The sequence below is a fragment of the Hyla sarda genome, chromosome 2 (genome assembly GCF_029499605.1).
Source record: "Hyla sarda isolate aHylSar1 chromosome 2, aHylSar1.hap1, whole genome shotgun sequence".
In the NCBI taxonomy this organism is placed as follows: Eukaryota; Metazoa; Chordata; class Amphibia; order Anura; family Hylidae; genus Hyla; species Hyla sarda.
Window position 1 is genome coordinate 222,084,100 of NC_079190.1, and position 14,206 is coordinate 222,098,305.

Sequence of the window (14,206 nt, forward strand, 5' to 3'; positions counted from 1 at the left end):
CCCAGACAGGCTGTCTGGGCATGCTGGGAGTTGTAGTTTTGCACCAATTGGTGGCTCCCTGTTTGGGTAGACATAGCATCATGGGTGCTCTCCCCAGCGGACAGCACCAAAAATGTCATAACCAATTTTTTGTGTTTTTTTTCTTCTCGTTTCAGATCCGTGTATGCAGAGGATTACTGCGGATTCGATGGATTACAGCGGATAATTTTTTTTTCTTTTAATAGGGTGAGGGTGAGTGTTTTTTTAAATAAAATAATTTTTCCAATGTGTTGTGTTGTTCTTTTTATTGAATTTTCAGGCTTAGTAGTGGAAGCTGGTCTTATTTACTGAATCCATTACTAAGCCAGTGCTTAGTGCTAGCCCCAAAAACAGCTAGCGCTAACCCTCAATTATTACCCTGGTACCCACCGCCACAGGGGTGCCGGGAACAGCCAGTACCAACAGGCCCGGAGCGTCAAAAAAGGCTCTCCTGGGCCTAGGCAGTAACAGGCACGCATTATTTAGGCTGGGGAGGGCCAGTAACAATGGTCCTCGCCCACCCCGGTAACGTCAGGCTGTTGCTGTTTGGTTGGTATTGTGCTGAGAATGAAAATACGCGGAACCGTATGCGTTTTTAATTTTATTTAAATAAATAAAAAAATGTGTAGGGTTCCCCGTATTTTCATTCTCAGCACAATACCAACCAAACAGCAACAGCCTGACGTTACCAGGGTGGGCGAGGACCATTGTTACTGGCCCTCCCCAGCCTAAATAACGCCAGCCTGTTACCGCCTAGGCCCAGGAGCGCCAATTTTGACACTCCGGGCCTGTTGGTACCGGCTCTTCCCGGCACCCCTGTGGCGGTGGGTACCGGGGTAATAATTGGGGGTTAGCGCTAGCTGTTTTTGGGGCTAGCACTAAGCCCTGGCTTAGTAATGGATTCAATAAGTCAATAAGTCAATAAGACCAGCTTCCACTACTAAGCCTGAAAATTCAATTAAAAAAAAACACAACACATTGGAAAAATTATTTTATTTAAAAAAACACTCCCCCACAGCCCTCGTTAACCATTTTATTAAAAGAAAAAAAATAATCCGCCGTAATCCATCGAATCCGCAGTAATCCTCTGCATACACGGATCTGAAACGAGAAGAAAAAAAAACACAAAAAATTGGTTATGACATTTTTGGCGCTGTCCACTGGGGAGGGCACCCTTGATGTAATGTCTACTGAAACAGGGAGCCACCAATTGGTGCAAAAGTACAACTCCCAGCATGCCCAGACAGCCTTTGGCTGTCTGGGCATGCTGGGAGTTGTAGTTTAGCAACAATCTCCCTGTCTGGGTAGACACTGCCAGAAGGGTTTGTTCACATTATACAAAAGGGACAATGTGAACAGAGCTTCAGATTAACTAGCCTTGTTCCATTCTGTCGCTCCGCCCCCTAATGACGTCATCACTAGGGGGCAGAGCTACACTGACCTGCCCGGTACTCGAGGGAAGTAAGCGGACTTCGTCTACTGTATACACTTTATACAGCTATCTATAGATAGCTGTATATAGTGTATTCCGCCCAAAGGGTTAACCTACACGGTCCAGCAGTGTAAGTTAACTCTTTCCTTGCTGGGCTTGCGCATAGCGCACAGCTCAGCAAGGGGTTAAGTGAGCCAGCAATGTGTATACTGTAAACACATTGCAGGCTCACTGTAAGTTCTTGCTGGGCAGTAGATATAAGATGTATACCTACGGCTCAGCGTCAGCTGTTCTGCCGGCTCTGTAGCCCTGAGAACAGCTGATCCCGACATTCGCATAAGGAGGATATCAGCGGGTGTCAGGAGTAGTGACATCTGTCCCTTACTGCAGGTACTAATACTCCCAACATGGAGCACACTCTGCTCCATGCTGGGAGCTGTAGTACCTGCATTAATAGACATATCGCAGCGAGTGTAACTTCTGACACCCGCTGCGATCTGTCTATTAATGCAGGTACTACAGCTCCCAGCATGGAGCAGAATGTACTCCATGTTGGGAGTAGTAGTACTTGTAGTAAAGGAAAGATCACTGCGGGTATCACTCCTGACACCCGCTGTGATGCTCCTGTATAATGTATGGATGCGGCGGCCGCTCTCCTATGGTCCCCTGCATGGCCGTATATATACACATATTCCTATTTCTCACAGAGAGCTGTGATTGGCTGGAACCATCTGGGCAATCACAGCGCTGCGGGAAATATGATTATGTGTATATATACGTGAGTGCAGGGGACCATAGAAGAGTGGCCGCCGCATCTATACATTATACAAGAGGATCGCAAGGGACCCCGGCGATCTGTCAATTAGTACAGGTAACTACTACTCCCATCATGGAAGAGTGTGTTCCATGCTGGGAGTAGTAGTACTACCTAAAACATAAAAAAAAAAAAAGTGAAAAACATGCACACACTACATTTTTATTATTGTCGGCTACATTTTTTGTGCTTTACCCGCTCACATAAATTGATCCCTGTTTAAAAATTAATAAACATTTCATAATAAAAAAGATACATTTCGTTTGATACATTTTTTTCCATCACTACTGTATCTTTTTTATTATAATTTTTTCATGGTACCCTACGAAATTTTAATAAAAAAGGTATCTCCATAATTTTTTCGGATCGCTAAAGTCCAAAAAATAATAAAAAGATTTACTGAATGTACCCGAATACCGAATATATCCAAAAAATCAAACCGTATCTGTATCCCTTTTATTATTTTTGTTATTAGAATGAATTCTTTACATTCGTTTACGGATAACAAATGCATTCGTTATTTACCGCTTGCATTCGGTAAATAACGAATGCATTCGTTATTGTGCTATTCGTATTATCATGGCTATTCAGGAATGTTCAAAATATGTTTTCGTGCATTCGTATCGGTCCGAATGCCCGAAAACGGTAAAATTCGGTAAATTAGACATTCGTGCCGAACCGAATTTCACATGTCTACTGTCCAGATTTTCCATTATCAGCTCTCTCCCTTCTAGCTTTGACATCACGTCACAGGCTGTAAAAACAGAGCACATGTGCTCAGGACTAGACCAGTGATGTGAAGGGAGAGCTCATATTACTGCTCATTAGATTTTTAGGCAGAAAGAAGCTTTTCTCAGTCACAGTAGTTTGTTTCAGAACGGGTTCACTTCTGTCTTATCTGAGAAAGGATTCCTGCTGCCTTAAAATCTGATGTTCATTAATAAATTAAAATACAACAACAACAAAAAATGCCCAAATCACACCAACTAGTTCTAGCCACCCTTTCCTCCAATATACATATCCTATTTAAAAAATGGCTATAAAGGAAAGGGGACACACATACATATATAAACACACACATACATTCATATATAAACACATTTAAAGTATACACATACAGTCATGGCCGTAAGTGTTGGCACCCCTGAAATATTTCAAGAAAATGAAGTATTTCTCACAGAAAAGGATCCTTTAAACTCACTTGGGGCAAGTAATAGGTGTGAACAATATAAAATCACACCTTAAAGGAGATAAAAAGGAGAGAAGTTCACTTAGTCTTTGCATTGTGTGTCTGTGTGTGCCAAACCAATCATGGATAATAGAAAGAGGAGAAGAAAACTGTCTGAGGACTTGAGAACCAAAATTGTGGAAAAATATCAACAATCTCAAGGTTACAAGTCCACCTTCAGAGATCTAGATTTGCCTTTGTCCACAGTGCGCAACATTATCAAGAAGTATGCAACCCATGGCACTGTAGCTAATCTCCCTGGGCCTGGACGGAAGAGAAAAATTGATGAAAGGTGTCAACACAGGATAGTCCAGATGGTGGATAAGCAGCCCCAAACAAGTTCCAAAGATATTCAAGCTGTCCTGCAGGCTCAGGGAGCATCAGTGCCAGCGCTAACTATCCGTCGACATTTAAATGAAATGATTCGCTATGGCAGGAGACCCAGGAGGACCCAACTGCTGACACAGAGACATAAAAAAGCAAGATTACATTTTGCCAAAATGAACTTGAGTAAGCCAAAATCCTTCTTTGAAAACATCTTGTGGACAGATGAGACCAAGATAGAGCTTTTTGGTAAAGCACATCATTCTACTGTTTACCGAAAATGGAATGAGGCCTACAAAGAAAAGAACACAGTACCTACAGTGAAATATTGTGGAGGTTCAATGATGTTTTGGGGTTGTTTTGCAGCCTCTGGCACTTGGTGTCTTGAATGTGTGCAAGGCATCATGAAATCTGAGTATTACCAACGGATTTTGGGTCGCACTGTACAGCGCAGTGTCAGAGATCTTGGGTCTTCCAGCAGGACAATGACCCCAAACATATGTCAAAAGCACCCAGAAATGGATGGCAACAAAGCGCTGGAGAGTTCTGAAGTGGCCAGCAATGAGTCCAGATGTAAATCCCATTGAACCCCCGTGGAGAGTCCAATCCAATAATTGTGCGTTCACACAGAGTAATTCAAGAGGAGTTTACTCGAGTAATTCCTCTTGAATTCTCCGCTCCAAATTAATTCACATCTCCTCTGCCCATTGACTTTAATGTTTTTTCCGCTGTCCTGTCCACACTACAGAAATTTTGCTAGCGGAATTCCGATGCAGAATTCAGCTCCGCTTGAAGAATGAGCATGTTCATTCTTCAAGCGGAATCCGCTAGCAGAAATCAATAGAAGTCAATGGTAAAAAAAATTCCGCCCGACATCGTTTTCACGCGGAATTTGCACGGAATTCGCGTGGAAATGGCTGAAAAAACCTTCACTTCTTTCTCCCCCATTTCCTCACGCAACTCCGCGCGAATTCCGCACAAATTTCGTGCAAAAATAAAATGATGTTTTCCGCCCGTAAATTTTTCGCCGTGAATTCCTCTTGATTTACTCCATGTGAACGGACCCTTAGAGAGACCTGGAGCAGTTTGCAAAGGAAGAGTGGTTCAATACTTCGGCTGAGAGGTGTAAGAAGCTTATTGATGGTTATAGGAAGCCACTGATTTCAGTTATTTTTTCCAAAGGGTGTGCAACCAAATATTAAGTTAAGGGTGCCAATAATTTTATCCAGCCCATTTTTGGAGTTTGGTTTGATATTATGTCCAGTTTGCTTTTTTTCCTCCCTTTTTTGGTTTAGTTCCAATACACACAAAGGGAATAAACATGTGTATAGCAAAACATGTGTTACTGCAATCCTTTTCTGTGAGAAATACTTCATTTTCTAGAAATATTTCAGGGGTGCCAACATTTACGGCCATGACTGTATATACATACACATATGGCTTTATTTACACTAATACAATACACACTGGCCCAGATTTATCAGACTGCGTGAGAAAAAAATTGAGTGATTTTCCCACAACAACCAATCACAGCTCAGCTAACTAGCTCTGGTAAAGTGTAAGCTAAGCTTTGATTGGTTGTTGTGGGAAAATCAATCTAGTTTTACTTTAACACATTTTGATAAATCTGGGCCACTGACTGCTATATTAGATCAGTGTCAGTCCAGTTAGGTTTCCTCCACCTGCTTCTGACCCCATGGCCATGAAGGGAACCGGTGCAGACACAAGAATGTAACTGAGAGGAGGAGGGGCAAGGCACACTGCACAGACAGCATACAGACATGTCCTCCTGGTCCTGACCTGCTGTGTGATGCCGTAGTGATTCTCCCCTCCTCCTTTCAGGCCTAACAGGCAGAGTAAGCCCTGTGATGCTGAAACCCCTTGCCCACCCGCCTCCTTCCCATGTACCTGCACATACGGCACAGGGGAGGGAGTGGTTGTGATTTAATCATGTGGGACTTTTCTCCAAATGTCGCAGACCAATACCTGTAATCTCTCCACTTACAAAACTTGTTTGTAGCAGCTTTACACAGTCCCACACATGTGGTCATGCGCCAAATATATGCAACTTTTAATAAATTAGGCCCACGTAAACATAGCTTGAGACTGGTAAATTAGTTATTAAAACGTGTGTAGCAGAATGCACAATGAGAAATCTCCCCCATTAAAGGGGTACTCCAATGGAAAACAAATATTTTCAAATCAGCTGGCGCCAAAAAGTTAAAACATATTTGTAAATTACTTCTATTTAAAAATCTTAATCCTTCCTGTACTTATCAGCTACTGTATGCTACAGAGGAAGTTGTATAGTTCTTTTCTGTCTGAACACAGTGCTCTCTGCTAACACCTCTGTCCATGTCAGAAACGTTCCAGACCAGGAACGAATCCCCATAGCAAACTTCTCCTGCTCTGGACAGTTCCTTTCAGAGACAGAGGTGTCAGCAGAGAGCACTGTGGTCAGACAGAAAATAACTATACTACTTTCTATGCATTATACAGCAGCTAAGTACTGGAAGGATTAAGATTTTAAATAGAAGTAATTTACAAATCTGTTACTTTCTGGCACCAGTTGATTAGAATATTTTTCCATCGGAGTACCTCTTTAAAGGGGTATTCCGCCCCTAGACATCTTATCCCCGGGATCCCCGCTGCGGCACCGCGCTATCATTACAGCACAGAGCAAGTTCGCTCTGCACGTAATGATGGGCGGTACAGGGGCCGGAGCATCGTTACGTCACGGCTCCGCCTCTCGTGATGTCACGGCCCGCCCCTTTCAATACAAGTCTATGGGAGGGGGCGTGGCGGTTGTCACGCCCCCTCCCATAGACTTGCATTAAGGGGACGGGCCGTGATGTCACGAGGGGCGGCGCCATGACGTCACGCTGCTCCGTCCCCCGTATCGCCCGTCATTACGCACAGAGCGAACTCGCTCTGTGCTGTAATGATAGCGCGGTGCCGCAGTGGGGATCCCGGGGGTCCCCAGCAGCAGGACCGCGGCGATCTGACATCTTATCCCCTATCCTTTGGATAGGGGATAAGATGTCTAGGGGCGGAATACCCCTTTAACTAAGAAGAAACACATCCCTGCATCTATCCCAATTTCTTCATGTGTTCAAAGAAACCAATTTAAACTCATTTTTACCAAGGCCAAATGTCAATCATAAGAAGAATTATGTGTGAAATTTTAATTGCAAGATGTTCAGTGCAAATTTAATGAGTTAAATAAGAGAGTAGAGAATTCTATGCTCAGCTCATGCATAATGTTGACTTAGATTGGTTCTCTAGAGGCAATGAGAATTGCATTTGTAGAATTTACACACTGGTAGAGCAAATGTATCGGGCCCTGTAGGTTAAGGTTATAAATCAAAACCATTTAACTTCCTTTGAGTGATTGCTAGAGAGTATAATGGTTAGAAAGTTGTCTTGAGATGTAAGGGATTATTTTGCATAGATTATTGAAATGCTGCTTATTATTCATAAATCAGTGATCATTTATCCCCCAAATAGTTGCCTAACTAAATCTTCCACCAGGTAATTGGTATTGAAATAGACTGTACCTTTTTACTTGGAATTAGAAGAAAATAAATATGTGTCATTTGGATGTAAACATGAATGATCTGCAAAATGTTTTGCTTAAAGGGGTACTCCGCCCCTGGCACCTTATCCCCTATCCAAAGGATAGGGGATAAGATGTCAGATCGCCAGGGGTCCCGCTGCTGGGGACCCCGGGGATCGCCGCTGCAGCACCGCGCTATCATTACTGCACAGAGCGAGTTCGCTCTGTGTGTAATGACGGGCGATACAGGGGCCGGAGCAGCATGATGTCATGGCTCCGCCCCTCATGACATCACGTCCCGTCCCCTTAATGCAAGTCTATGGCAGGGGGCGTGACGACAGCCACGCCCCTCCCATAGACTTGTATTTACGGGGGCGGGACGTGACGTCACGAGGGGCGGAGCCGTGTCATAACGATGCTCCGGCCCCTGTATTGCCCGTCGTTACGTGCAGAGCGATCTCGCTCTGCGCAGTAATGATAGCGGGGCGCTGCAGCAGCGATCCCCGGGGTCCCCAGCAGCGGGACCCCTGGCGATCTGACATCTTATCCCCTATCCTTTTGGATAGGAGACAAGATGCCTAGGGGCGGAGTACCCATTTAAAGGGGTACTCTGGTGGAAAGCAATTTTTTAAAATCAACTTGTGCCAGAAAGTTAAACAGATTTGTAAATTACTTCTGTTTAAAAATCTTAATCCTTCCAGTACTTATCAGCTGCTGTATGCTCCACAGGAAGTTGCATTTCTCTCTGAAATTCTTTTCAGTCTGACCACAGTGCTCTCTGCTGACACCTCCGTCCATGTCAGGAACTGTCCTGTAATATAGCAAAAGACTTCAGTGGAAGACAGGATAACCCGGCACTGTCTGGAACAAAGAAAAGGGATCCATGGATACTTCAAGAGCTTTATTGTGACCAACATGCTCGCTGTCCAGAGTACAAGCAAATCCCCATAGCAAACTTCTCCTGCTCTGGACAGTTCCTGATACAGACAGAGGTGTCAGCAGAGATCACTGTGATCAGATTAAGGGTACGTTCCCACATGGCGTCTACGCAGCGTATTGCACGCTGCGCAAAATTTACAGCAGCAGCGGGAAATACGCTGCGTATTCCTGGCTCACTGTACACACAGGGCTTTCAGGCAGCAGCCCTATGTGTGCAGTGAGTTTTGGAGGCGGAGCCGCGCGTCACAGTCACTCCGGCGCATGGCCCCACCTCCAAAACTCATTACACACATAGGGCTGCCGCCGGAAAGCCCTGTGTGTGTATAGTGAGCAAGGAATACGCAGTGTATTTCCCGCTAATGCCGTAAATTTTGCGCAGCGTGAAATATGCGTATACGCTAGGTGGGAATGCATCCTTAAAAAGAATTCCATAAAGAAATACAACTTCCTGTGGAGCATACAGCAGCTGATAAGTACTGGAAGGATTAAGATTGTTAAATAGAAGTAATTTACAAATATGTTTAACTTTCTGGCACCAGTTGATTTAAAAAATAAAAAACTTTTCCACTGGAGTACCCCTTTAATGCTCCTGACAGCTGACACATGGTTGTGGATGATGCTTACTATTAACTTGTTTTTCTGTATGTATGTCCTTTAGTTTAATAATAACAATACAACCGTTGTCACCATACATTAAATAAACCTGCACTTTTAATAACTGGTGCGGAGATATGTAACTATTGCTTATGGATTTACTTGGTGTAGTTTCTGAATAGTTTCTGAATAGCTATTAATGCACTCTCTAAGTAACTGGTATTTCATTGCACTCTCTGGCCATTTGACAATGTTTTACTGCAAGAACGCTTATGTCAAATTGGCTTCGAGCATGTTACAAAGTTAACACCAATATAGAGTAATAAAAATAGGTCATGTGCAGATGTAACTGAGTTTGTCAATGCAGCAGAGTGGAATGTATCATTTGGCACAACATCACAATTTGAAATAAATGGTTCTCAAAATTTTTTGAAATGATACTTTATTTATTGTAACCCAACTGTTCACGGTGCAGCCAGCACTAAAAGAACAGTTACAGTATAAATATATTTTTGGGGTATGATGGACACCATTATCATTATTGTTGGAAATGATTATAATAATCTAATGAAGTGTTTAGGAAATGTATATTATTAGTTCTCCATATGGAATAGCTTGTCTTGAACTTGTATTATTAAAATACCTGACTACTCTAATTGACGCAAAAGTGTCCACAGTACTTGCATAATGTCAAACATAACGATATGTATAGTGTTTACAGCAATAGTACCCAATGCCATATGCCACCATAATGCCCACACCAGTCATGGTACTCCATAGAGCCTGCAACCATAGTATACCATAAAAAAATTATCAGTGTCTCATGATTCCAAAAAGCCATAATTCCCACAGTCTTTAAACACTACAATGTCTACAGCGACAGTGCCATCCAAAGTGCTCATTGCCATAGTGCTGGCAGCTACTGTGGCTCATAATGTCATTCATATTATTTACAGCTACACTGCCCTTTAATGCAAGGCACAGTGTTCTCATCTTCCCATATCAACACACTTTCTTTGCTCTACATCACTAACTACAAGACATGTGCGATTGAGCTGCCACTTATATTTACTTTCTCTTCTTGGTAAAACTTTATTCATACATCGCAAAGGAAGACAAGGCTTTTATCCTATAATATAAATGACTAATCCCCTTATTGGAGGGGACGGCCCCTCCGGGGAATGGTACCAATAACTAAAGACCCCCCTAAAATATAACTTTTATCTTTATTAAAATCTAATTGTATTTATGACAACAAAAATGAGAATTAAAATTATCAGGCTGTGTTGTGATGACAAGATTCTCACTGCCCATTAGGTGGTGCTAGTGTCTTTTCTTTATATCGTTCAGTGGACTGCACTCAGTGTTATAGTTTAGTGCATGTCAGAGATTTCTTTCACTGTTTGTTCACCACAGCACGCCTGGCTAAAATCAGTATGCACCTGCACTAACGTTTCACTCGTGGACCGAGCGTCATCAGAGGGACAACAGGTACTGATTTGATGGCGTCCGCCCGGCTTTTTATCACCTTGTTACGCCGAGCGCTCCGGGTCCCTGCTCCTCCCCGGAGCGCTCACGGCGTCTCTCTCTCTGCAGCGCCCCGGTCAGACCCGCTGACCGGGAGCGCTGCACTGACTTTGCCGGCGGGGATGCGATTCGCATAGCGGGACGCGCCCGCTCGCGAATCGCATCCCAAGTCACTTACCCGTCCCGGTCCCCGGCTGTCATGTGCTGGCGCGCGGCTCCGCTCTCTAGGGCACGCGCGCGCCAGCTCTCTGAGACTTAAAGGGCCAGTGCACCAATGATTGGTGCCTGGCCCAATTAGCCTAATTAGCTTCCACCTGCTCCCTGGCTATATTACCTCACTTCCCCTGCACTCCCTTGCCTGATCTTGTTGCCTTGTGCCAGTGAAAGCGTTCAGTGTTGTCCAAAGCCTGTGTTCCAGATCTTCTGCTATCCTCATTGACTACGAACCTTGCCGCCTGCCCCGACCTTCTGCTACGTCTGACCTTGCCTCTGCCTAGTCCTTCTGTCCCACGCCTTCTCAGTAGTCAGCGAGGTTGAGCCGTTGCCAGTGGATACGACCTGGTTGCTACCGCCGCAGCAAGACCATCCTGCTTTGCGGCGGGCTCTGGTGAATACCAGTAGCATCTTAGAACCGGTCCACCGGCACGGTCCACGCCAATCCCTCGCTGACACAGAGGATCCACAACCAGCTAGCCGAATCGTGACAGTAGATCCGGCCATGGATCCCGCTGAGGTGCCGCTGCCAAGTCTCGCTGACCTTACCACGGTGGTCGCTCAGCAATCGCAGCAAATTGCCCAACAAGGACAGCAGCTGTCGCAAGTTGACCGCCACGTTACAGCAACTTCTGCCACTGCTACAGCAGCAACCATCTCCTCCGCCAGACCCTGCACCTCCTCCGCAGCGACTGGCCTCTCCTAGCCTCCGCTTGTCCCTGCCGGACCAATTTTAATGGGGACTCTAGACTCTGCCCTGGATTTTTGTCTCAATGTTCCCTGCATATGGAGATGTTGTCGGACCTATTTCCTACAGAACGGTCTAAGATGGCGTTCGTAGTGAGCCTTCTTTCTGGAAAGGCCTTGTCTTGGGCCACACCGCTCTGGGACCGCAATGATCCTGCCACAGTCACAGTCCAGTCCTTCTTCGCTGAAGTCCGTAGTGTCTTCGAGGAACCAGCCCGAGCTTCTTCTGCCGAGACTGCCCTGCTGAACCTGGTCCAGGGTAATTCTTCAGTAGGCGAGTACGCCATCCGGTTTCGTACTCTCGCTTCCGAATTATCTTGGAATAACGAGGCTCTCTGCGCGACCTTTAAAAAAGGCCTATCCAGTAACATCAAGGATGTGCTGGCCGCACGAGAGATTCCTGCCAACCTGCAAGAACTTATCCATTTGGCCACCCGCATTGACATGCGTTTTTCTGAGAGACACCAGGAGCTCCGCCAGGAAAAAGACCTAGATCTCTGGGCACCTCTCCCACAGTATCCTTTGCAATCTACCCCTGTGCCTCCCGCCGAGGAGGCCATGCAAGTGGATCGGTCTCGCCTGACCCAGGAAGAGAGGACTCGCCGTAGGGAAGAAAATCTTTGTCTGTACTGTGCCAGTACCGAACATTTCTTGGTGCATTGCCCTATTCGTCCTCCACGTCTAGGAAACGCACGCACACACCCAGCTCACGTGGGTGTGGCGTCTCTTGGTACGAAGTCTGCTTCTCCACGTCTCACGGTGCCCGTGCGGATTTCTCCTTCTGCCAACTCCTCCCTCTCAGCCGTGGCCTGCTTGGACTCTGGTGCCTCTGGGAATTTTATTCTGGATTGCCGCCTGCCCCGACCTTCTGCTACGTCTGACTTTGCCTCTGCCTAGTCCTTCTGTCCCACACCTTCTCAACAGTCAGCGAGGTTGAGCCGTTGCCAGTGGATACGACCTGGTTGCTACCGCCGCAGCAAGACCATCCCGCTTTGCGGCGGGCTCTGGTGAATACCAGTAGCATCTTAGAACCGGTCCACCGGCACGGTCCACGCCAATCCCTCGCTGACACAGAGGATCCACAACCAGCTAGCCGAATCGTGACACACCTAGTACGGCCGCATCACTTCCGATGCGACTACATATGTTATAGCCAAACGGCTATTGCCACGTCATTGGTTGGCACTTCAGGAGTTTCCGGCCGCCAGGCTCGCGCCTGCGCTAGACACACATCCACATCCTGTTGGAGACATCCATTCATTTCGCACATGCGCAATTCAGGTCGCCCGGTCAGCTGTTCACTCGATCCGGCCGCACGCTGGTGAGGATGACATAATCAGCTGATCTCCCGATTTCACGCATGCATATACCACGCACTGCGCGTTCACATCAAGTTCACATCAACTTTCAGTAATCCATTTAGTATTCATTGGTAAAAGGAAGATCAATACTAACTAATAGAGTTAGAGAATAAGATCGATCAGTCCAAGTTATGGTCATATATAGTGCCCCAAAAATACAGGAGACATAAATCTATATGGAGATATAATGGAGATAACTGCGCATGCGCTGTATACTTACTTACACACGAGTGACTAACACATGCACGCGCTGATGGAAAACCAGCTGTAAGAGAGGCCTTGATGTGAATGCGCAGTGCGTGGTATACGCATGCGTGAAATTGGGAGATCAGCTGATTATGTCATCCTCGCCAGTGCTCGCCCGGATCGAGTGAACAGCTGACCGAGCGTCCTGAATTGCGCATGCGCGAAATGAATGGATGTCTCCTACAGGATGTGGATGTGTGTACAGCGCAGGCGTGAGCCTGGCAGCCGGAAACTCCTGAAGTGCCAACCAATGACGTGGCAATAGCCGATTGGCTATAACATATGCAGTCGCATCGGAAGTGATGCGGCCGTACTAGGTGATAAAAAGTCGGGCGGATGCCATCAAATCAGTACCTGTTGTCCCTCTGATAACGCTCGGTCCACAAATTGTATGCCTTGTTTTCTAAAAAATATTTTATTATTAAGACTCTGTTCTTATTAAGACTCTGTTTTATTATTAAGACTCATGTTGAAGGTTAGCACCAACACTTGTATTATATTGAACAATAGTTATAAATTGTTTACCAATCTCAATATGTTATTGTAGGTAAAACCTTTACAAAAAAAGGTGTCAGAAATGACAATTGCTTTAGAAGAAGCAGAACAGAAAATGACAACTTTACAACAGAGAAAGAAAGCTCTTCTCTTAAGACTGGCTGACCTGGAGAAAAGCTTTGAGGAAGCAACCATGCATAAAAACAAGCAACAACTGCGTACTCTTGAAATAGCCCAAAGATTGGATCAAGCAGCAAAAATAGCTCAGGTAATTTTCTTATAACCTAATAAACATTGGCATGTATGACTAGCTTTACATTCTATAACTGAAATTTACAACTACTGATACTCATGACAAAATCTATATATATAAAACTCAACGTAAGTGTGTGTATGTATGTATGTATGTATGTTCCACAAAAATGTCCAAACGGCTAAAGATATTAACATGAAACTTGACACACAAGTTACTTATATGTCAACAACAAACATAGGATAGGTGATTTAACCCTTACTCACCCCCATTTTCCAGGGGCGGGATTTATGTTTAAAATCCCATACAAGTCAATGGGAAATATATGTTACTGCATAACTTCCAAACGGCTGGAGATATTTCGATAATACTTGGTCACATGCTACTTATATGTCCACTTAAAATATAGGATAGTTAATTTAAAACATGTAGCTAAAAATTCACAATTTTATTAAATCC

General features: G+C 44.9%; 1 protein-coding gene across 2 annotated transcripts in view; it reads left to right on the forward strand.

The window, feature by feature from the left end:
- Positions 1-14,206, forward strand: part of LOC130355786 (uncharacterized) — a 477,167-nt gene that overhangs the window by 224,734 nt on the left and 238,227 nt on the right. For both annotated transcript variants that reach the window (XM_056556452.1, XM_056556451.1), the window contains one exon: positions 13,547-13,762. In XM_056556452.1, the coding sequence (XP_056412427.1) occupies positions 13,547-13,762 (216 nt within the window). The remainder of the gene's footprint in view (positions 1-13,546; positions 13,763-14,206) is intronic.